Here is a 24,018-nt window from a genome sequence, read left to right on the forward strand (position 1 = left end):
CAATGGGTAGATATAACAATGTACACAGGGGTGCACGGCTCATACTCAGCTCAACTTTCAGTGTAACACATAATGCTTCATGGGTGAAAAAGATTGTACATATGCCGTAATTGGTTACTAGATATCTTCTTATTCCAACAGGTAAACCACAACTAATGAAAACAAAATAAAATCAAAAGAAAAGGAGATATCAAATATTTAAGGAAATGTGTAGCTGATATATGAAGTGCCGTTCAAGTGTAGTCGTGTCTAGCCTTGCGTGTTCATATTGAATGCAGGCTGCCGCTCCTGCGCCATGCACAGTCGCATGGGCATTAGGGTGTCTTGTGGCAGAAGTCATGTCTATGAGTTGTCATTAAGGAGTGTGAGGTCAATGCCCATTCCAACAGCCGTGTCTAGGGGTTCCTATGATTGCAGCATATCTGCTTCGCCCAAGTGACATGTGCGGTATCGTCCCCAGCTTGTTGTGTGGGGGGTGTGCACAGTGTAGCATTAGAGTGTGTAAGGGCTTTGAGGACATCATCCCAGGATTGTGCGATGGGGTACTTTCGTAATCCTGCTGTTTCTTCCCTGTGAAGGATAGTGCTCTCCGTCTGTGCCCAGACCTCTAGGGATTTTATCCAGCGAAGTACCTCCGGGGGGTCTTTTTGCTTCCATCTCTTAGTTATCAGTCATTTTCGGCTAATAGGCCTAGGTCGCTGAATCTAGAGCTTACTTTGTTATATCCTGTACTTCATTATACTCACATTTAGAGTACTTGAGCACTTGAATATTATGGCTGTATTAATATACTTTCCAAACCATTTTCAAATTTGTTGAGTGACTAAATACATGGAAAATAAACCTTTATGGTTGAAATACTATGCACACTGTCATCATTGTGCAGGCTTTGGGTTCACTGTTTCCTTTAAATGTGCTTTTTAACTTGTACATTTCATTTGACTCAGATCTGAGTAATCTTTACTCCTCGTCATATTGAATGATGTTCCCAATGGTCAAAATGAAGAATAGAGTGGCTGGAGAATTTCCATTATTACATTAGAAGTAGCATATCATATTCCGCTGCTATGTTTTTATGACATGACCTGGAAAACTCCAACAAGACAGCTATCTGATCCATACTGCATGTCTAACATCAGGGCTGGCTTTTGGCATGGGCAATCTAGCCCAAGGTGTCAGTTTTCAAAGGGGCGCTGGGAGCTGTATGCATTAAGGGCAAGCAGACAGCAGAGTCCCTGTCACCGGACTCCAGTGCTGCAGGCACAGCTGTTAACACCCAATCAGACTTATTTTTTTGCACTCCCATCTCCTCTCACCCCTACTGCCACACACTTTTACCTCCACCAACAAACAACTTGGCACCAGCGTGAGATGCTAATCTGTGCATAATTCAGGTGAGTGGGGGTGGTGCAGAGATGTGTTCAGAGACCAGTCACTGCTCTGATGCAATCCTCCAGGGGTTGACCTCTAAACGTAAAAGGGGCTCTCCTCTGCCTCATTGTATTAACCAGCAGTGAGGAAGCCACATTTATTTCCACCCAGGGCACTACCCTGAAAAAGGTTGACTCTGTCTGACAATCTCCCTGGTGCTTCCATTATGACTTATACCCTTAAGCATAGCTGGACCATTGTTAAAGTTCATGCTACAGGCTGAAGTGCTGAGTCACAGAACAGACATAGCACATTTCTGCAACAAAAAAAACAAAGCTCTAAAGGACAGAAAATCATGCATGGATAGAAACATATGAATCAAAATAGTGTGTGAAACAGAGAGAGAAGAGAGAGAGGGAAAGCTAGAGCGAACACAGTGAACAAAAAAATGGTAGTGTAGAACCAACAGAAATGTTAGGCTTTAATTCAATGTAAACGAGAAAGAGAAGAGCTGGGAAACACAGACACTGGAACCAATAGGGATAAATACATGAATTAATTAGAATAGTGCTGATGAAGTTTTATAAGAGACAATGCTGTGATAAATAAGCAAATACGTTTTTCCTTGTAGCCTTTTTTTACTTCTTCTTTGTCTCTTCTCTATTCTCTTTCAGCTTGTACTCACATCTCCAGGAGTTGTACATCCGGCCAAAGCTCCAGATTTTGCTGCTGCAAGAACAATATCTCTGAGATCAGGGGCAGGATTTTGTAGACTGAATTGATTGTGGGCGCCTCCTGTGAAGTCTACCAAGGCTTCTGCAATGAACCCCCAGTGGAGATGTTGGTAGGAGCCTCGTAGTCTAAAAAACACAAGAAAGTCATAAAATACAAAGAAAAATTACACAACGCATAATTTGTCTTTTTTTGATAATGATGCACAGCAATGCAAAATGACAGGAATTTATGAACAGCACCATGAAATGTCTTTAGACGTGTATCACAGCAAATGGCTCATCTTTATAAAGCTATTGTGGGGTCATGTTAGAGAATTATGTGCATTCTGCTTTAAAGTAACTTCTAGTAATACCAATCACTTGAGAAACCTGGGGTACGTCAAGCAAAGGTCAGCTCCATTCTGGAATGTCAGCACTTAAATGAAGTGCCACTGGTGGATTTGAAGGCAGTGTGTTGAGACTTAGGAGGTAATACAGGCAGATGGCTGTAGTAATATCCTTCACTTTATTTACATCTGTGAAAGCCCACGAGTGGCAGACAGATAAACAGCATGACTTGCCTCTCCTGCTGCCATCTCCGACTAATGATTTTCTCAGACCACATTCCATGATCAAACATTCTAATTCTAAAAAGAACCATACTAACAAATTTTGCATAAATGCTATACAACATTTTACCAAAATGAGAATTCATAAATATAAACAATAACTAAATGTGAATAAAACACAAAACAAAAATGCTAATTAATATTTAAAAAAATCATTTAGTTTCTTTGGAAATTTGACAACTCTATTTGAATTGCAATGTAGCCCATCTTTACTTGGATCAGCTGTGGACTCAATAGTATTAAAAGTTTTAACACCATTTTGCACAACTTCATCAGCTTCGGCTTCATCAATTAGAGGTTGAACCAGTACTGTTTCTTCTGAACTACTATTATCAGCCTGATTTTGTTCAGCATAATATCGTTCTGAGAATACACTGTTCTCATTAAATACAGCAGGCATTGCATTCAAGGCACAATCGTCAAAAGCAATCTCATCATCATCTTCACATAATTTTCCCTGATCTTGCAATATTTTTTTCATGACTTGGTTTCAAGACAACGATATAACTCTTGTTCCACCATCCTTTCCTGCGCAACAACACATCACTGCCGGGAACATTAGCCACTTCAATTGTTTCCATGTATTTGGATTCAAATTAATGAATGAAATCGGGTTTAGATATAAGCACCCAATCACATTCTTTAACATTTTCAGGTTTGGTCCTATTTACCTTGGACCTTATTTAGATATAGGTGGATGGAATACTGGTCCTTCCGCAGTAATACAATCTCCATAGAATATAATGGTATGGTAATACAGCATATGGGATCTCCATCACATTTGCTACAGAGTATTTCCGGCAAGATCTAAAGTAGTCCCTTTCTCTTTATAGATTTTACAGTTAATCTGCTTAAAAGGTAAGTTACTCCAAGCTTTCTGTACAACCATCACAAATTCAATTCTCAGCATGTTAGCTTTATAGGCTTCCAGAGTTATAAAAGTACGAGATTCTCTTCCTTTCAAATAGTAAATCCAGTAGCTGAATGTGGAGTGATGTGATAACTCCAGAGTTTTCCCTTCAAAAATTCTTCAACATTTTACGTTTGGAAAAGTCAGATTGAATAGCTTCTTTGAAAAATATATTCTCAGCCTGACCATCAGCCTTGAGACAGTATAGTGGTGCTCTTTCAGTAATAATGTCACACAATTTAAACAAAATTGACATTTTGGTAGAAACAAATTGTACACAATTGTCAGACCTTAATACATTAGGAAATCCTTCAATTTGGAAAACTCAATCAAGGAAATAATCACCTCCTCTGTAGTGGGATTACAAACAAATGCGTGATATAGCCACTTAGGAAAATTTCAATAAGTAAGACCAAAAACTTCTTGCTCTGCCCCAGTACATTATATGAACACAGAAAATCAATGGAAAATCTTTCCCATGGGATACTTTAAATATCTGATGAATTGGGGAGTTATAAGTTTCCTTCCATTTTTTATCTGAGTTCACAAAAAACTGCACAGGAATCTACAAACCTTTCAACACCTGAATCCATTCCTGGCCACCAATAGTGTTGTTTGAGGATCATTTTAGTAGCAGTTACACCAAGATGAACCTGATGAGCTAAATTAATTAACCTGTGTCTGAGACCAAGAGTGGGTACAAATAAATCATGTGTCAATAATATTCAATTTTCAATACTCAACTCACCTGACACTTGAGCAAAACCATGTAATTCTGATTCCAAACTCCCACTAGGTGGCCACCCATTTATAAGATAATGCATACTGACTAGAAATTGACTGTCCTCCTCACTCATTTTCAACCTTTCTAGTTCTGAAAAAACACCACCACAATTACTAACTGCACCTACAGCTGCAACAACACATTCATGTTGAGACAATTCATTTTCACCATCAACAACACTCTGAGGCAACCGAGATAAAGAATCAGTTGTCAAATTCTTGCCACCTGCAAAAGGTTTTATCTCACAATCAAACTTCCGCGATCTGGAAATTTAACCTCACCAATCGTGACAAAGCCTTTCCAGATGTTTTACCATCCATAATATAAACTAGGCGCTTATGATCTACTATAAGAAAAAACTCTTTAGCCCAAAATAGTTTTTCAATTTTTCCACTCCCCTACACTAGATAAGGGTTTCCTTTTGATAGTCTGGGAAATAAAAGAAATAGTGCACTCCTTACCATTCACAAATTGACTAAAAATGGAAGCCAATCTTAACGAGCTTGCATTTACTGTGACATCCCAAGGGATCAAAAGGTTTAAGTGCAGGAGCTTGAATTATTAAAGACTTAGGGGCTCATTAGGATTGCGGATAATCCGCATCCTCTGGGTCGGCGGAAGCCACCGCCGGCCCGGAGGATGGGATTATCCGTTGCGGACTGGAAAAAGACCACCCGCCACATTAGGATGGCTGGGGGATCTATTTTCCGTCCGCAGCTTTTCCGCCGCGGTCACCTTCCGACCACGGCGGAAAAGCTCTAACATGGCTGGCGGTGTCTATCAGACACCACCAGCCATATTACGATGGCTGCGGACCTATGCCTTTCCACGGCGGCATTTCTGCCGTGGAAAGGCATACAGTGTTTTCTTCTGGGGGCCCGTTGCAGGCCACCAGGGATGAAGGGGGGGTGCACATGGGGGGTACCTATGGTACCCCCCTGCCTTTGCATGCACGAAGCGGCAGGCACCGCGCGGTGCCTGCCGCTTCGTGCACGCAAAGGAAATCATATTTTTTTCACATTGCGGCGTGTGCTGCTTCAAGCAGCACCCGCCTCAATGTTAAAAATACAGGATGTGACCGCCAGGGTGGCGGTCACATGCTGATTAGCACGGAGGGACCCCCGCTGCCCCTGCGGACGGTCCCTCCTCCTCTGGGGTGGCGGACGGACGCAGGTCCATCCGCCATCCTAATAGGCCCCTTAGGGCCAGGTATACAACCCTTTTTTGCGCTCGCAAACGGGAGATAGGCCGTTTGTGTTCACAGAAAAGGGTAATGGCATATACTAGCGTTTGCGACTCTCGCTATTAGGAAGGGCCGTCCCTTCCTAATAGCGAGACTCACTGGCATGTACTATTGTTTTGCGGCCGCAAAACACTAGTAGTTTACCAACTACTTCAAGTAGGCGGTGAGCCACTCGCAAATGGGAAGAGGTCCCCATTGTGAGTGCATGAGAAAATATTTTTGAGAGCAGGCAGTGGTCCCAAGGACCACTGCCTGTCATTAAAAAATTAAACTGAAAAATGTTTCTTTTTTCTTTTTTAAAAGCATCCCATTTTCCTTTAAGGAAAATGGGCTGCATTTTTTTTTTTTAACTGTTTTATTTAAAAAGCAGTCCCAGACATGGTGGTCTGATGACCCCAGCAGGCCACCATCCCTGGGAGTGCCAGCCATTCTTAATGAAGTTGCAAACTGTGCTTGCCTCATGAATATTGATGAGGCATGCAATTTGCAACCCATTAGGAATCGCTAAAAGTCTCTGTGACACTGTTGTACACTGCATTTTGCGAGTCACATAGCAATGAGATTTGTGTGTCGCAAAATGTAAGGGTTGTACATCTGGCCCGTAATTTTCTCAAAAGCTTCATCCTGTTGTTCAGTTCAAATAAAACAGCAACTTACGTAAAGGCTCAGTAGAAATTACATAGTCTTGAACAAATCTTGCATATACTCCCCTAACCCTAAAAAGAATCACAGTGAATGTTTGTCATATGGATTAATGGCTCTACTTATAGCATCCAGCAAATCTGTTTTAGGATTGAATGCCATGTCTTGTGATTTTATGCCCCAGATAGTCAATGTATTGTTATAAAAACCTACACATAAGTTTGCATAGAGAGATTTCACAATCTCCAAGAATTTGTAACGCTTTGTCTAACAATTCATTATGCTTTTTCAGTAGTCTTAGCAAAAAATGTAAATGTCATTTTGAAAAGCTTGTACCTCGGAGTAGTGTATCCTTTAATTTCTGAAATACATTGACCTCAGAGGCCAAACCAAATGGCATCCTCACTTTTCTGTACGCACCTAACAGAATAACAAATGTGATAAGATCTCTAGACTCTTTCGCCAATGCAGACTGATGATATGCTGATTTGAGATCAAGAATCAGAACATATTGGGGCTTATTGACAGCTGCTAATACATTTTTTATTTTAGGTAAAGGGTGACAATCCACCACAATATTTTTGTTCAAAGACCTCAAATCATCACAAAGATTCAAATCCTCAAATTTCTTGTACAGGTATGACTACTACAGATACCATGGCCTAATCACCCATTGTGATTTAAAGAAAAAGATCCTACGTTACCTTTAGAACCTTGTATCAAAAAAGGATCCAGATCCAGGGATTTTATCCTCACACAAAAAACTCATTCTCTTTTTCACAAATAACCCCCACTGTTTGTCTCACATATTTGTATACATGTTGTAAAAATGACGTCGTATGAGTCTGATAAATGTGTTTGAATTTAAGTGTTTAGATGGTTCATCCTTGTATTGTTTCACACATCTTTCCAACACCCCATGTATATATCCATAAATTTGTCTTAACAGTTGGAGTTCTCTCCTCCTTTCTATTTGCAATTAATATAAATAGGTAGCATTCACTTTTGCTTGTGAATCATCAATGTCGGATGTTTAAAAATTAAAAATTAAAAAATAAATAATTAAATTTTTCAAAAATAAATACATATATTTTTTGAGATACACTTCAGGACTGAAAGAGTGGTCTATCAAGTTGAGAATTTGGAGCTCAGCTTTGTTGTACTTAGAGAAAAAGAATTGAGCAGTATTGGCAATTGTTTTGTTGTTTATATTACAATTACAGCAGCCGGAATTCAAACCGTCCGGTCAATCCGGCTGACTTCAGATGGGCTCAAGGAGCCCATCGTTCATGCGGAAGGGCTGCATAATCCTGTGGGGAAGATGTTTCCTCCTTCGGGATTATGATGGCACTTTCCGAGAGCAAATCCATGTCAGCCAGCAGGGGTCCCTTTCCCCCTGATTGGGAGCCAAAGGTGCCCCCCGTAAATCCCTGCACTGTGTGGAGATGTAGTGTAGGAAGATTATAGCTAGATGCTGATATAAACCATAGCCTATTTAATAAGAATACCTCTATATGTGAAAAAATACTATATTCTCATAGATAAACCATCCTATTAAAGGCGATACGTACACACACAATTAAGTATCAAAACAAATTTATTTTCTTATTTTGTGTATTATTCATGATTTGTTGGATATATCAAAAATTCAAATATTCATATAGATTCATGATAGTGACTTCATAAAATGATTTCATCAAACCAACATAAATATACATAAATCCATTACGATAGATGTAAAGTTGGAGATTTACACAGGCTCCCATTTCTGTACGGGAGCTTGTGCTATGGATGACCACCCGAGACAGCAACGCTGTAGTTCGACATCGTAATCATGCCCAAATTGTCCTTTTTTATGTACATTAGCATCACATTTTCACCTTTTACAGATACAAAACCATAACGTAGAAACTTTCTTGCCTTGGAGAAATATAATTTCTCTTCAGAGTACATTAAGTGATGTACAGGACCAGGCGGATCTGAATTACTTACAAGTATCAGTACAGCCAATAATTATAGTCTTGGAAGCTGTTGTGATGTTTACTTGTTATTTATATTGTTAATGTTATTGTCAAAAAATCTTGCAACCACACCTTTCAATCAAAAGTTAAATAAAATAAAAAATCCCTAAACATCACACATAATTGTAATAGATCAGAATGGTATAAGTTTTAATACACTACACCGGAAAATAAGGTAATTACTAGTGCAAAGAAAAATCTATTAATGGCTTTGAATTATTGTAACCTAAATATAGTTTGAACAGTATTCAGACAAAATATCGAAAATAAAATCCTTTGCGTGTTAGATGGGCAGGCATGGAAAGGCTGTGGTAAACCGGCATCGTAATATCGACGGCGGAAACGCCATCCAGAGGGGATTACGGTGCGGGTCTGACTGGCTGGAAGACTCCGAGAGCCGATCAGAATCGATGCGGAACGACAGGCTTGTTTCCGTATCAACTGGCGACATCGTTATCAGTTGGTTGGACCGCAAACCGCCTGAGTCGGTCAGAAATCCTCTGACCGCGGTCAGAAAGCCTCCAACTAGCAGTCAGACTGAAAACGTCACCGGCCCCTTAATATTTATTATTTTAATTTATATATATTTTAAAAATGATAAATAATACAATGATATTTATTACATCAATACTTTTTGAAATATACTTTTGTATTTACCATTATAAGTATAGGAAGACTATATTTTTGACATCATAATTTTTGTCATAATATTTTGGTTATGGCGATATTTTGAGGGTCAATATTTTGTTAGTGAACAATTTAAATAAGTATGAATGTAAAATACAAAATGATAAACAGTTCAAAGAAAAAAAGCATTTGCAAAGTAAAGTATTGGACCGCCAGCCCTAGATTTGAAGTGAAACTTTTTTTAGGTGGATGTGCAATTAGGAAAATAATTCCATCACTCACAGTGCAAGTCGGCCACTTGCTGAAGTTGGTTGACCCATTGCACAATGCAATGCTGTATGCTTAAGTAAAATGTGAATGACAACTGAAAAGAGAAACATTGGAGTGTGCTGATCCAAATGTATGTAGTTTTATTTATGAATTTCTCTCATTAGGCGAGACTGGAGGCAAAGCAGGTAAAGCTGTTTCTAGACAAGACCTAAAACTTACACATATATGCATTTTATTTCAAATAAATGAATTCATAAAGCGAAATAAGAATGCTTTTTGCAGTCTGCCCTCCTGCATCCCTGGGTGAAAGGGAGTTCTGTTTAAACTAAAGTACATTATGGCGAATGTAGATTACATATGTCACACCTCAATAGTGTCCTTGCTGAACACTTTATAGCCCTTCAGCTATGACACTGCGTTTACAACTGTAAAGAAACTAATGAAATCAGAACTTTAAATATTTGGGAATGAAGCTAGGAAGAGCAACATAATAATAAGATATTCAATAAAACTAGAGCAAATAAAGGGCTACCAAATTGATACCCAGGGACAACAGAAGTGTAGAATAGTTATAATGAGATTGGGGGATTATATCTCTGAATAGTAAACATGTTCTACAAAACACAAGGGCAAGATTATTGAGATTATAATTCATTGATGGTGTGCATAGGCTCTTCCGGTCTCTGCCTCCTTTTTCCAAGCTCATTTAATTAAAGCACTCTGGGGCATATTATCAAGAAAGGGCCTTACATTATCGCCGCTTTTATCGGCACGAAACTGCCAATAAAGCGGCGATAATGGGCTTGATAATATGCTTTATGAATTCCAACCGAAGCCCATGTTAGATGTGAAGACATGTAACATGGGCTTCGATTGGAATTCCAATATATATCAATGTTGCCAACAACTCCATTTTATGGCGAATTATTCTCGAATGAGGAATTACAAATATATTTGAGACCAGAATCAGAACATCATTCTGATTGAAAACTGTAAAAGACCCATGAACCACATTGTTAAAAAAAAGTATGCATCAATACCTGCATCAGAAACACCTTACCAAATGCTTGCCCTCGGTCACAGTGGACAGCTTACGTTGCAGTGATGAGACAGCTCTGTCTAAACTGGATACCACTTCTTGATCGATATATAGAGCAGACTGTTCTCCAACATACCAATGCATTCTTTCTTCTATCAACCTAACGTACAGTCCTTACCCCATACTACCTTTTGCTTTACCTCTTTCCCTTGCTCCGCTACCCACACAGGCTATCTTTGTTATAGAAATTATTCAGCACTTTCTGCAGGCTGTTGTCTCCTCATAGAAATGTATATCCTTGTTTTAACACTGTATATCTTGCTCTATTGTATGGAAGGCAGTCTTATTTCTGCCTCGAATGAAGACTTACACACAAAAAAGTGATGGATGGAATGCTTGAATTAAACTCAGCCACTGGTAACTACTCGGGATGCATCCCAATCCATTGTTTTTTTGCACAACATGTCACCTCGGTTTGGCCCCAGCTCTAACATTACCAGACTTGACAGACAAATTAAGAAGGGGGGAGGCATTGCTTGCATCTACCAATCGGACCGCCCTGTCACAGAACTCTACGCTTTTCCTACGGATTCTTGCAAATATCTTGCCCTCTCCATTAGTAGTACCACTTCTCAGCTATGCAAACTGCACATCTTCTACCACCCCCAAGGCAGGAACGACACTTTCTCGGACCTCCACATGGAAATCATCACTGCTAAGGTCTAGCCTCACTCCAATGACATTTTCCTCAGTGACTTTAATATGCCCTTGGAATGACCCCAAAAACTCCCAGGTCAACGCTGTCAAAGTTTTCTTTGCCGATCAATCACTCACCCAGGCCTGCACCTTGTCTACCCACACAAAAGGTTTTCCTTTGGACTGGATTATCGCTAAGGATTCGGTGGTCAAGCTGATCTCAACAGAGCCATGTGATTGGTCAGACATCACATCATCACCTTCACTATGCCTGACCACTGCCTGAAAAAATGTGGGCAACCAGTGAAACCAAAAAGCTGGCTCAGAGACTCCCCCCCCACCCCCCCCCCCGAATCTATCTAAGGTCAACAACCTCACAGATCACTACAACTCGACTATGCCTAACATTTTGGACAATATGGCCCACTTAAGTTCAAAAGGTCCCAAATCAAAGACAAAACCCCTTGGTTCAGTGGACCCCTCGTTGACGAAAGGAGAGCTCTCCGTCCGAAAGAAAGGAACTGGAGACGGCACCCCTCAGCTTCCCACCTTAAACTCCTCTGTCAGGTCAGAAATATGTACAAAAGGATATCATTTTGTCCAAAAAAGAGTTCTTCAATTCAGAGATGGAAAATGCAAAGAACAGACCACGCAAATTTTTTGAAATAGTCAAACTTCAATCAAACAAACTAGCGAAATCATCAAAAGAAACCACTAAATCTCCAATCACCTGCGATGAGCTCTCCTCGTTCTTCACAACCAAAATCAACTCGCTTGGTAACAAACTCCAGGCCTCCTCGAACTTCGTTCCTTCTCCGTCCGGGACCCTGCTATCCTCTTGTCCCCACCAAGCAACACCCAAAAACAAGGCTCACTGGTCCAAATTTGACCTTTATGATGACCATTCCATTTCGAAAATTCTATCCTCTTTAAAACCGAATGCCCACTTTAACGACCCCCTCCCAGCCAACTGCTTGGCAGTGACCACCTCACTCATCGCTCCCATCTGGACTACCATTATCAATGCTTCCCTTCTCCAGCCTAAAAAACCCACTCTGAATCCGGAAATTCAAGATAATTTCAGACCCATCTCAAATATCCCTCTTCCCACGAAAGTACTGGAGAAATGTGTGCAGCTACAACTAAGCCAACACATTGTCAATGTCAATCTGCTCTCCTAGCTCTTGACCAAGACAAAACATGTCTTCTGATCCTTCTGGATCTCTCCTCGGCAATCAACCACGAGAAACTCCTTGAACACCTCGAACACACAATGGGCTTAGGAGGTACCATAATCAAATGGTTTGGTTCCTTCCTCCATAACCGCACACATAGATTCCTTGTCAACAACAACCTATCTGCTCCCTTCCCGATCTCCATCTGTGTCCCGCAAGGCTCCACTCTGTCCCCTACCCTCTTCAAGCCCTTCATCGAACCTTTAGCTGAAATTATCCACTCTGCCAACATGATCTTCCACATGTATGCCGACGATAACCAGATTTACATTAAAATCTCCTCTCTTGAGGAGATCACACATCTAAATGATGCCCTGAAACTGACTGTCCATTGGCTTCCCAACCACCAGCTCAAACTGAATGCCCAAAAAATGGAGTTTCTTCTCATCTCCCCCCCAAAAATCTGTGACATCCTTGAATGGACTAACTCCATGACAGCACTAACCTGCACCCCTACCATTGTGTATTCCGCCAAATCTCTTGGGATTATTTTGGACTGCAACCTGAATATAATTGAACACTTCAACACTATGGCCAAAACTGCCATATTCCATCTGAGCTACTTGAGATAACTAAAACCCTTCCTTGGAACTGCCAACCTAAATACCGATGTGCAGGTGTTAGTTCTCCCCAGAATCGAATATGGCTGCTCCACGCTATCTGGCCTGCCTAAGACTTCGACTGCCCCCCTAAAAGCTTGCCTCAACGCAGCTGCCAGACTCTTATCCGGTTCCAAAATAATTGACCATATCTCTCCACACCTGAAGGCCTTCTACTGGTTTCCCCTTGAAGGCAGAATTCATCTCAAGCTGGCCAGCATTACTCACACAGCCTTGTACACGAACTCCCCGGTATATCTCACCCAGAAACTCATGTTATCTGGGAGATCCAGAAACTCCAGATCCGCTAGAGACCGTGTGCTCCAGCCACCACGTTTCCGCAAGGCAAAAACATACAATCGAGCATTCTCCAGAGCTGCAACAAGAATCTGGAACTCTCTTCCTTCCTCCATCAGAAGAATACCTTCTCTGGCGCTCTTCAAAAAAGAATCTAAAACCTTCTTAATGAGCAAATTCCTCCAATAACACCCCTTGGTGCACATTCGTCTGACCTATTATTTGCATCAACTCTCACTCCTTTCAATGCTCCCTGTACCAGTTTTTGTACATATCTTTTTTATCCTATTGTTATCAGATCGCCCACTGATCTTGGAACTGTATTTACACTTGTATATATCCACAGCTTTGCCTTAATTTTGTCATTCCCCAACACCCATCCCTGTATTCTGTCCACACCATCCTGTACATGGATCTGTACCATTTATTATATATATCTCCTCTTTGTGCCCTATTGTACTCGAGTCATCGCTGATTTTTGAACTGTAATGACTCTTGTATATAGCCACAGCTTTGTCCCACCATTGACTCTTCGTTATCCCCCATCCCTGTACTTTGCCCATGCCTTCATGTATGTAACATACCTTTCCTTGTAAAGCGCTCTAATACCCTAATGGGTAATGATTGCGCTATATAAAACTTCAAATAAATAAATAAATAAAATATGAAGCAGGTCAAGTACCAGAGGATATATGGAGCAGGGTCAAGACTGATTTGCATACGGCTGGGTCCAAACTAGACGTATTGTAAGCAACCTCCCATCACCCTTTGTGTGTTTCATGCACTGCCTCAAGTAGCTTGGGTATGCCCAGACGTTGGTCCTATGCTCACTGTGTCACTGGACCCAAGTTGCACCCAGCTGATGAGCCCAAAACTAGGGCGAAATGGATCTTGGGTTTCTTGTGTTCCAGTTCAGGGAGCACCTGGCTTGGCAGTTTGGGCTGGACTGTTCCTAGGGTCCGGGCTAGAGGTGAGGGGAGGCGGGGTGTTCACGGGCTGCTGATCACCTGATCTGGGGCTTAAATTCAAATGGAACACGCTTCGGACGAGCGCAGGCGGCGCAAGCCCGTCTGCGCCCGTCCGCGCCCTACTGGGGCCAGGACCCCTGGTCAAATGCTTTCAAAAAGACTCACGTTCTCATCTAACCAACTTCTAGCTCTTCGTCCCCCAATCAAACCTCTTTTCCTTATGGAGACCTGGCTCTATGAGAGTGCCGGCCCGGACGTTGTAGCGGCACTACCACCCAACTATGCCATTGCTAGAATGGACAGAGTGACAAAAACAGGTGGTGGTATAGCTATAATTTTTTTTTATATTTCTTTTTATTTTCAAATATAAAACAAATTAAAACAAAAACGTATCTGGGACATCACATTCAGTTACAATAATAAGCAAACATTTTCAGATATCAGGATTTCTGTAAAAAAAACAGTGGGTGGGGTCATTGAAACATCGACGCGTAGATCGTTCAATAATGGTTGACTGCACACAATTAGGCTATATTTGATGCGCTACGGTACTCAGTCCCCACCACCCAACAGAACAGGATAAAGAAAGGCATAGTGCCCCCAGATACGAAAAAACGAAATAAGGATAAATGACAAAAATATTCATGCCACAGCCTAAACTAACTATACTAACACCCATCCCCCCACCCTGCACCCCTGCATATGGCTTTCACCGAACCCCAACTAGCAGTGTGCCTGTCGGCCCATCTAAATAAATACTAAAAATAGAAAATGGAGGAGGGCACCTTCGTACGTGTCCCCGGTCCCCCCTCCCTCCCGCCAGAACCAAGAATCTCCCAGAGTAAATCCACAAATCTATTAAGAAGCTAATGCAGTACGCAACAGGGGAAACTGTAAACACCGCCCAACCTCCCGCAAGCATCATGGTAGCAAATCCCACATCAAGACCACAATGTCAAACCCAGTCAATCAGTCTCATCCTTGACCCTTCCGATCGGACGTGCGAACCCCTTCCAAACGAATTGCCGCCTCCACAGGATAGTCAAAATACGAGAAAAGTGCAGCAAAGTTCAAACTGAGATCAAGCAAAGATGTTAAGTCACTGAGAACTCCATCAGGTCCAAAGACTCTCCTCACCGTCATGAACTCCCAATGTTGTTTCCTCCGCCATCGTAATGAAACTGGCGGATAGAGGAGAGACGCGGTTTCAAGCCCAAAACAGTTCTCATCAAAAGTCTCCGGAAAGGGAGCACCGATTAGTCCTTCTACAGTCAGCGTTCATAGTAGGCTTGACGATCCATTCGAAGCACCGATCTTGCTCCTATCGGCCATCACACCGGCCGGAGGCTCCGACACCTCTCATTGCACGGGGCCCGCTTCCTCTATCAAAATGGCGGTCGTGGGTATCTCGAGCTGCTTCATTCCTTGTAGTGGAGCAGGGTCCAGTTCAATCCGCCCAATTTCAAATGGACGCGCTATCATTTTATGAATAAGGGCTTCCACGTTAGTATGATGAGCCCCAATGGCCGCCAGCACAGTTCGCAACGACGGTTCATTCTCAGTCCGCTCCACTGCTCCTCGCTCGATATCGACCATTTTTACGTCCCCCATAGAGCCTGGTCTCCCCGGGGGAACAGTCAAAAGTGGAACGGACAACAGCAGAGGGGGACGCAATGTTAACAGCGGCATCGATCTGCGCTTCACCACTGTAAGCGAAGATCCCAACCCAGCGAACGCCGGCGGGTGGCTAACCAGGCCACCGGGTCAGGGACCTCCGCCCACAGCCCCAGTCGTGCATCGTCACCCCTCCTTCGATGTTTACCAACTCAGCAGACCGCCATCAAAATAGGGCCAAGAAAACCTCCACAACAATAGACCGGACCCTGCCACACGCTCAAGGCCGATGTTGTTCAACTGGACCCCGGCTGGGCCAGTACTCAAGACCCCGGCTTCCAAGCTGGGCTAGTCCGCAAACTTTAACACGATATAACTCTGTCTACCAAACCGGTAGAAATCTCGGGATTGCACCATCGAGCTGTAGTTCAGTTTATACACACGGAGGCAGGGCGTAAAGACAGGATAAATGACAGGATCCTCTGGCAAGAGACGGAGGTCGGCGGAGCCGGGAGCCTGAGCAGCCATCTTGTTTGCTAGCGTAGCTCCTCCTGATATATAGCTATCATTTTTAAAAAAACATCTTCAATGCAAATTTGATACAGTGGATATCCCAAATTGTGAAGCCGTAATGTTCAAATTAACCCTTAACCCCAACTTTTTCTGGCCTACTAGTTTATCGCCCTCCAGGCCCGACTACCTCCTGGGCTTCATCCCTTCCCGGCTATATAACCCCCTTACTTACGAGTTCCAAAAATTTCTCGCTCCTACGCGACCTAAATTTACATCTAGATGATCTCTCAAACTCTACATGTAGCAATTTTATTTCGGACATTGCCGTTATGAAGATCAATCTATTAAACTCGGGCCCTACACACAAAGCAGGCCACCTTCTTGACCCTATCTTTTCTAGCCTTCGTCTCATTCACTGCGCCCCAGCAGTGCCCACCTGCTGGTCTGACCACTTTTTATCCAAGTTTAACCTCACTCTTCTTTTCACCTCTATTCCCTCGTTCCCTTCCCTTAAGATTCCAAAAAGGCACTGGAAAAAACTTGACTTAAATGTTCTCAACAATCTCCTATGCTCTAGCATACCCACATCTGATTTAAAGGTAGACATACTCTCCAAAAATGTACATAACTGGCTCTCAAGTGCTAAAGAGACTTGTCTTCCCCCGACAAATAAAAAGCTCATAAACGATCGTCCTCTGGCCCCATGGTTTAATGATACTTTAAAAAATGAGAAATCTAAATGCAAATGATTAGAATGGAAATGGAGGAGAGACTACGGCCTGAGCATAAGGATGCCTATAAAAAGGCAAAGAAAAATATACCATAACCTCTGTAACTCTGCTAGGGTCAGTTTTGTCTCCAAAACTATCACTGAAGCTGCTAACTGCTCAAAAACACTTTTCGGACTAGTTAAAGAGCTCACTGGCTCAGAGACTATATCAAATCCCTTTGCCCTTAAACAAATGGCAGTGCGAAGATCTCACCCACTTTTTTACGCACAAAATTGAAAAGATTCACCTAGAAATGGCTAATTCATATTCAAGTAGGCCCCTGCAATCACAATCTAAAACCACGTCCCAGATGATACCTTCTCCTTGCATGACTGTTCCATCTCACACGGAACTCTCTACGTAGTCTTAGACCACTACCTCCCATTTAGACTCCTGGCCCCTCCTCAATACCGACTCCCTTAAAATCACTTTAGATAAAGTGAAGTCTTGCTCTCCTAAGGATCCTTTACCAATTTCAATACGCAAACAGCTGGACCCTCCCCACTTGCAGGTCATCTTGAATGTTCTAAACTCTTCTCTACTTGAATCAACAGTTCCTTCACATTGGAAACACGCCATGGTGACCCCTCTTCTGAAAAAGCCCACCGCGGACCCTGATGTACTCTCAAATTACCATCCGATTTCCCCTTTACCAGCCTTCTCCAAAATTATTGAGAGACATATTCATTCCCATCTTTCCCAGTTTATTGAAACTAATAAAACTCTTTACCTTTCCCAATCCGGGTTCAGAGCCGGTTTCTCCACAGAAACTACATTGCTAGGGGTTACTGAGAGGCTGCGCCATCACCTTGATGTCAGATACACTGTCGCGCTCATACTGTTAGACCTCGGCGTTCGACACCATTTCTCATCCTATACTAATCAACACACTGAAGTCTCTGGGCATCCTTGGCTCAGCCTTGGATTGGATCATCTCTTTTTAAGACAGACGTACTTTTCAGATTTTCTCTGCCACGGATAGATCCAACATCCACTCTTCACCCTATGGGGTACCCCAGGGCTCCATACTCAGTCCGTTGCTTTTTAACCCCTTGCATGCTCATGACGGTGCTCCGGTGCTCATGACGAGCTGAGCTCGTCATGGCCTTTAGAACGCTCGCACGCTGGGCTAATTCCCCTGCTGTGCTGAGCGTTCTAAAGAAACAGGTGCAGCCGTGACGAGCTGAGCTCGTCATGAGCTACAGTGCTCCTTAGCAGTGATGATTTCCTTGAGGAGGTCCAAGAAAGTGTTGTTCCTGCCTGGGGGGCTGGTAGAAGATGTGCAGTTTGCATAGCTGAGAAGGGGTACTACTAATGGAGAGGGCAAGATATTCGCAATAATCCGTAGACTCAGCGTGGAGATCTGTGACAAGGAGGTCTAAGCGGTAGATCCAAGCAATGCCTCCCCCCTTCTTAATTTGTCAAGTCTGGTGATGTTATAGTTGGGCGGGACCAATAGGTCAAGGTGCGGTGATGAGGATTCATTGAGCCATGACTCGGTTAGGATAGCTACATCTGTGTTGTGATTAAGGATGTCCGAGGCATGTCTCGCAGCTGACCGGCAGTTAAAAAGGAGGGCGGAGAGTGGTGCATCAGAACGAATGTTGTAAGGAGGGGAAGTTAAGTCATATGTCCTCTGGTACAGAACCCGGCTGATGAGTCCACTACTGGGGCAAAACCAGTCCTGGGTTGCTTGTGTTCCGGTTCAGGGAGGACCTGGCTTGGCAGTTAGGCTGGACTGGAGCAGGATCAAGACTGTTTTGCATATAGCTGGATCCAAACTGAGGTGACAGGTTGTGCAAAATAACAATGGATTGGGATGCATCCCGAGTAGTTACCAGTGGCTGAGTTTAATTCAAGCATTCCATCCATCACTTTTTTGTGTAGTAAATTAAGGCTTCACTAGAGGCAAGGATAAGACTGCCTTCCATACAATAGGCCAAGATATAGGGTTCAAAAAAGGATATACATTTCTATGAGGAGACAACGGCCTGCAGAAATTGCTGAATAATTTCTATAACAAAGATAGCTTGTGAGGGTAGTGGAGCAAGGGAAAGAGGTAGAGCACTAGGTAGTATGGGGTAAGGACTGTACGTTAGGTTGAGAGAAGATAGAATGCAATGGTATGTTGGAGAACTGTCTGCTCTATATATCGATCAAGAAGTGGTATCCAGTTAAGACAGAGCTGTCTCATCACTGCAAAGTATGCTGCCCACTTTGACCGAGGGCAAGAATGTGGTATGGTGTTTCTGATGCAGGTATTGATGCAACCTTTTTTTAACAATGTGGTTGATGGGTCTTTTACAGTTTTCTATCAGAATGATGTTCCTTATTCTGGTCTCAAATATATTTGTAATTCCTCATTCGAGAATAATTCACCATAAAATGGAGTTGTTGGAAACATTGATATATGTCTCTCTCATTAGGTTTCAGACTATTTGACAAAATGCTGATTACTCTGGTAGTTTGTCAATTGCCCAATTCACATAAAAGGTAGTAGGTCTGCACTTTCAAATGTCCACCTTTGATCAACTATAGATTTACAACTTTCTGGAGTTCACAATCATTTCCAGGAATATGCACTTGAAACTGCACCTAGGGCAGGTGTCCATTATTCTTGGGAAGGTAATGTGACATTCTCAGCGAAATACTATTACCACTGTGTGGAATGTTCTATGAAGGAGAATTCTGTACAGGGATGTATTTTATTTATCAATATGGAAATTGTTTTTTTCCTCAAAGGACCTTCTTTTATACCCCCACCAATACAGGGGATGTGGGTTATCCATTCCCCTTCCCATTCTGAAATGGATTTATGCTAGCCTTTGACTGGAGTAAAAACTATACAATTTCCACAGTGAAAATAAAAAGAGCAGGTTGTAAATGCTGACAAACATCTATGTTACTGAGTGTTCACAAACCTCCAAGGCAACCTATGCCTTTGAGCACACACTTCCTCACAGTTTGAGTTGGATTTACAGATGCATGCAATTCCTCACTCGTGGTCAGCTGTGTCTTTAGCTCCCCGCTGTAACAGCTTCAGAGATGGTGGATACCACTGGCAGTCTAACACAAATCCTTTAAAATGTAGTTTATGTTTACTTTGATTTGGTTTTGAGACACTGATGGAGAAAGCAGGATGGAGCGGTGGGAAGGGGGGGAGCTAATGCAACAAGAGAGTACAGAAGAAAAGTAAGAAGCAATTGACGGATAGAGGAAAGGAGGCATGGATGAATTGATGGATGTAAAATCCGATGAGTGGCTAAATTGGTAGAGAGGTCGATGGAGGAAAGGAAGGAAGGATGAGAGAAGGAAAGAAGGACAGGAAGATGGATTGATGGATGAACAAATTGGACAGATGGATGGACGGATCAATGGATTGATGGACGGATGAACAGATGGATTGACAAAATTACTGAGAATGTATGTGTAAAGGTTCAATTTGGCTAAGGCATTTTTAGGATTTCCTTGGGCAAATGATTGAATGAATGCCAGGCTTGATCGCCTCACTTACTCAGTATCATTAGGGATAGGGTCCAAAGTGGGGGTATTTTCTTTTTGTCAGACTATTCCCTTGCTTGTGCTTGTGGGAGAGACTACCAGGAATCCCTGTGTGATTTCCTGAAAGGCATATAAAAGGGGATTTTGGTCTTAAACTGAAGTTTAAAACCGAATTTTGTCTTTGTTAATACTGAATAACATATGTATAACTGGCATGGTATGGCCAGCAGAATCATGATTTGCAGATTATACTATGACACAGATGAAACTCATGAAAAAAATCTTGTTCGGTCAGTAATTTCCTTATTCGTGAACAATAAACATTGTTATGTTTTATCCCATTGCTTATGGTAAAATCAAGCTTGTTTGTTTTATTAATGGGTCCCGTAATTTCTAATTTGATTGTCTTATTTATCACTGTAGGTATTTTTGCACTTGTATTGTTGTTTTACAGTGCAATGAATTGTTTGGTTTTCATGTTCATTTTTTTATTCATGGTTTAAATAAACTTATTTTCTAAATAAAAGCAATCTAAAAATTCAGTACCATGTTTCGCTGTAGTATAACTCTCCCTAAAGCCATTCTGTCAAATATTGAAGTGGAACCAGTGTGAAACATTACAGAATCTTTCAGGTCCTTTTTGTGCTTGTACAAGTACAACAAACAGAGTGCTTTAATTAAATGAGCTGGGAAAAAGGAGGCAGAGACCGGAAGAGCCTATGCGCACCATCGATGAATTATAATCTCAATAATCTTGCCCTTGTGTTTTGTAGAACATGTTTACTATTCAGAGAAATAATCCCCAATCTCATTATAACTATTCTACACTTCTGTTGTCCCTGGTTATCAATTTGGTAGCCCTTTATTTGCTCTAGTTTTATTGAATATCTTATTATTATGTTGCTCTTCCTAGCTTCATTCCCAAATATTTAAAGTTCTGATTTCATTAGTTTATTTACAGTTGTAAACGCAGTGTCATAGCTGAAGGGCTATAAAGTGTTCAGCATGGACACTATTGAGGTGTGACATATGTAATCTACATTCGCCATAATGTACTTTAGTTTAAACAGAACTCCCTTTCACCCAGGGATGCAGGAGGGCAGACTGCAAAAAGCATTCTTATTTCGCTTTATGAATTCATTTATTTGAAATAAAATGCATATATGTGTACGTTTTAGGTCTTGTCTAGAAACAGCTTCACCTGCTTTGCCTCCAGTCTCGCCTAATGAGAGAAATTCACAAATAAAACTACATACATTTGGGACAGCACACTCCAATGTTTTTCTTTTCAGTTGTCATTCACATTTTACTTAAGCATACAGCATTGCATTGTGCAATGGGTTAACCAACTTCAGCAAGTGGCCGTCTTGCACTGTGAGTGATGGAATTATTTTCCTAATTGCATATCCACCTAAAAAAAGTTTCACTTCAAATCTAGGGCTGGCGGTCCAATACTTTACTTTGCAAATGCTTTTTTTCTCTGAACTGTTTATCATTTTGTATTTTACATTCATACTTGTATGTTTAAATGGTTCACTGACAAAACATGGACCCTCAAAATATCGCCATAACCAAAATATTATGACAAAAATTATGATGTCAAAAATATAGTCTTCCTATACTTATAATGGTAAATAGAAAAATATATTTAAAAAAGTATTGATGTAATAAATATAATTGTATTATTTATCATTTTTAAAATGCATATAAATTAAAATAATAAATATTAAGGGGGCGGTGACGTTCTCAGTCTGACTGCTAGTTGGAGGCTTTCTGACCGCGGTCAGAGCATTTCTCACCGACTCAGGCGGTTTGCGGTACAACCAACTGATATTGATGTCACCAGTTGATACGGAAACAGGCCTGTCATTCCGCATCGATTCTGATCGGCTGTCGGAGTCTTCCAGCCGGTCAGACCCGCACCGTAATCCCCTCTGGACGGCGTTTCCGCCGTCGATATTACGATGTCGGTTTACCACAGCCTTTCCATGCCTGCCCATCTAACACGGAAAGGATGTTGGACAGCAACTTTATGGCCCCTAACAGGGCCCTCTTGCCTCCATGGTCTAGCGTCGGCGGTTGATGGAGTACCTAGGGTAACCCTCTGGTAAACATTATTCTTGACAATGATATTTTTGCTGACGATATTTCCATATCATGATATCATGATACTTTGGAAATGATATTTTGGTATGGTAATTTGTTTATTTTCGACATTTTGTCTGAATACTGTGCAAACTATATTTAGGTTACAATAATTCAAAGCCAATAATAGATTTGATCTATTACAATTATGTATGATGTTTAGGGATTTTTTATTTTATTTACCTTTTGATTGAAAAGTGTGGCTGCAAGATTTTTTGACAATAGGCTTTCTTTTTTCTTTTGAGGCATATGTATGCATTAACAATATAAATACCAAGTAAACATCCCAACAGCTTCCAAGACCATAATTATTGGCTGAACTGATATTTGTAAGTAATTCAGATCTGCCTGGTCCTGTACATCACTGAATGTACTCTGAAGAGAAATTATATTTCTCCAAGGCAAGAAAGTTTCTATGTTATGGTTTTGTATCTGTAAAAGGTGAAAATGTGATGCTAATTTACTTAAAAGGACAATTTGGGCATGATTACGATGTCGTCCTACACCGTTGCTGTCTCGGGTGGCCAGCCATAGCACAAGCTCCCATAGAGAAATGGGAGCCTGTGTAAATCTTCACACGGTGCACCAAAGGTGCCCCCCAAGCTCCCAATCAGGGGTAAAGGGAGCCCTGCTGGCTGACATGGATTTGCTCTCTGAAAGTGCTATCATAATCCCGAAGGACGAAACATTTTCCCCACAGGATTATGCAGCCCTTCGCCCGGCCGATGGGCTCCTTGAGCCCATCTGAAGTCAGCCGGATTGACCGGACGGTTTGAATTCCGCTGCTGTAATTGTAATACGGCGTTCGGGAGTCTAACCAGGGATGTTGAAGGCTTTCTAACCGACATCCTAATTAGCCGTTTGTTGGGTGAAATTTATGCAAAATTAGTTTGTTTGTATAGATCTTTTTAGAATTAGAATGTTGGGCAATAGAATGTGGTCTGAGAAAAAATGTTTGTTGTTTAACGGAACTTGTGCTGTTTATCTGTCTGCCAGTCATGGGCTTTCGCAGATGTAATGTAAGTGAAGGATTCTACTACAGCCATCTGCATTTATTACTTAGTACGTCTGAACAATTGGGGACAAGTGGAGTTGAGCTGCCCACAGAGGATGAGGCACGGCGCAACTGTTAATGACTGTTTTCTGATCAATGAGCAAATGAAGTGTCAGCCACCGTACATGGCTCTTCATGTTTTCTTTAAGATTTCAGTGAATCTGACGGAGTATTTCCGATATGACTGGGTACTGTGATTGAATTTTACATTGTCAGGACACTTTGACAGTTGCTCACTACCCCAAAGTTCAAACACGGCGCCGTTCTGTTCACGTGACTAGATCCTAGAGGTTCACGTGATGGAAGAGAGCGTGCCATAGGATTTCTATGTGACGTCAGTGGTGGAGGCAAGATGCAGATGGTCTATTTCCTTTAAA

General features: G+C 41.8%; 1 protein-coding gene across 1 annotated transcript in view; it reads right to left on the reverse strand.

The window, feature by feature from the left end:
• CAPN13 (calpain 13) overlaps positions 1 to 24,018 on the reverse strand; it is a 493,752-nt gene that overhangs the window by 240,310 nt on the left and 229,424 nt on the right. Inside the window, exon 6 of the mRNA XM_086925977.1 lies at positions 2,057 to 2,231. Within this exon, the coding sequence (XP_086782103.1) occupies positions 2,057 to 2,231 (175 nt within the window). The remainder of the gene's footprint in view (positions 1 to 2,056; positions 2,232 to 24,018) is intronic.

The sequence above is a fragment of the Lissotriton vulgaris genome, chromosome 6, assembly GCF_964263255.1.
Source record: "Lissotriton vulgaris chromosome 6, aLisVul1.2, whole genome shotgun sequence".
NCBI classification, from domain to species: domain Eukaryota; kingdom Metazoa; phylum Chordata; class Amphibia; order Caudata; family Salamandridae; genus Lissotriton; species Lissotriton vulgaris.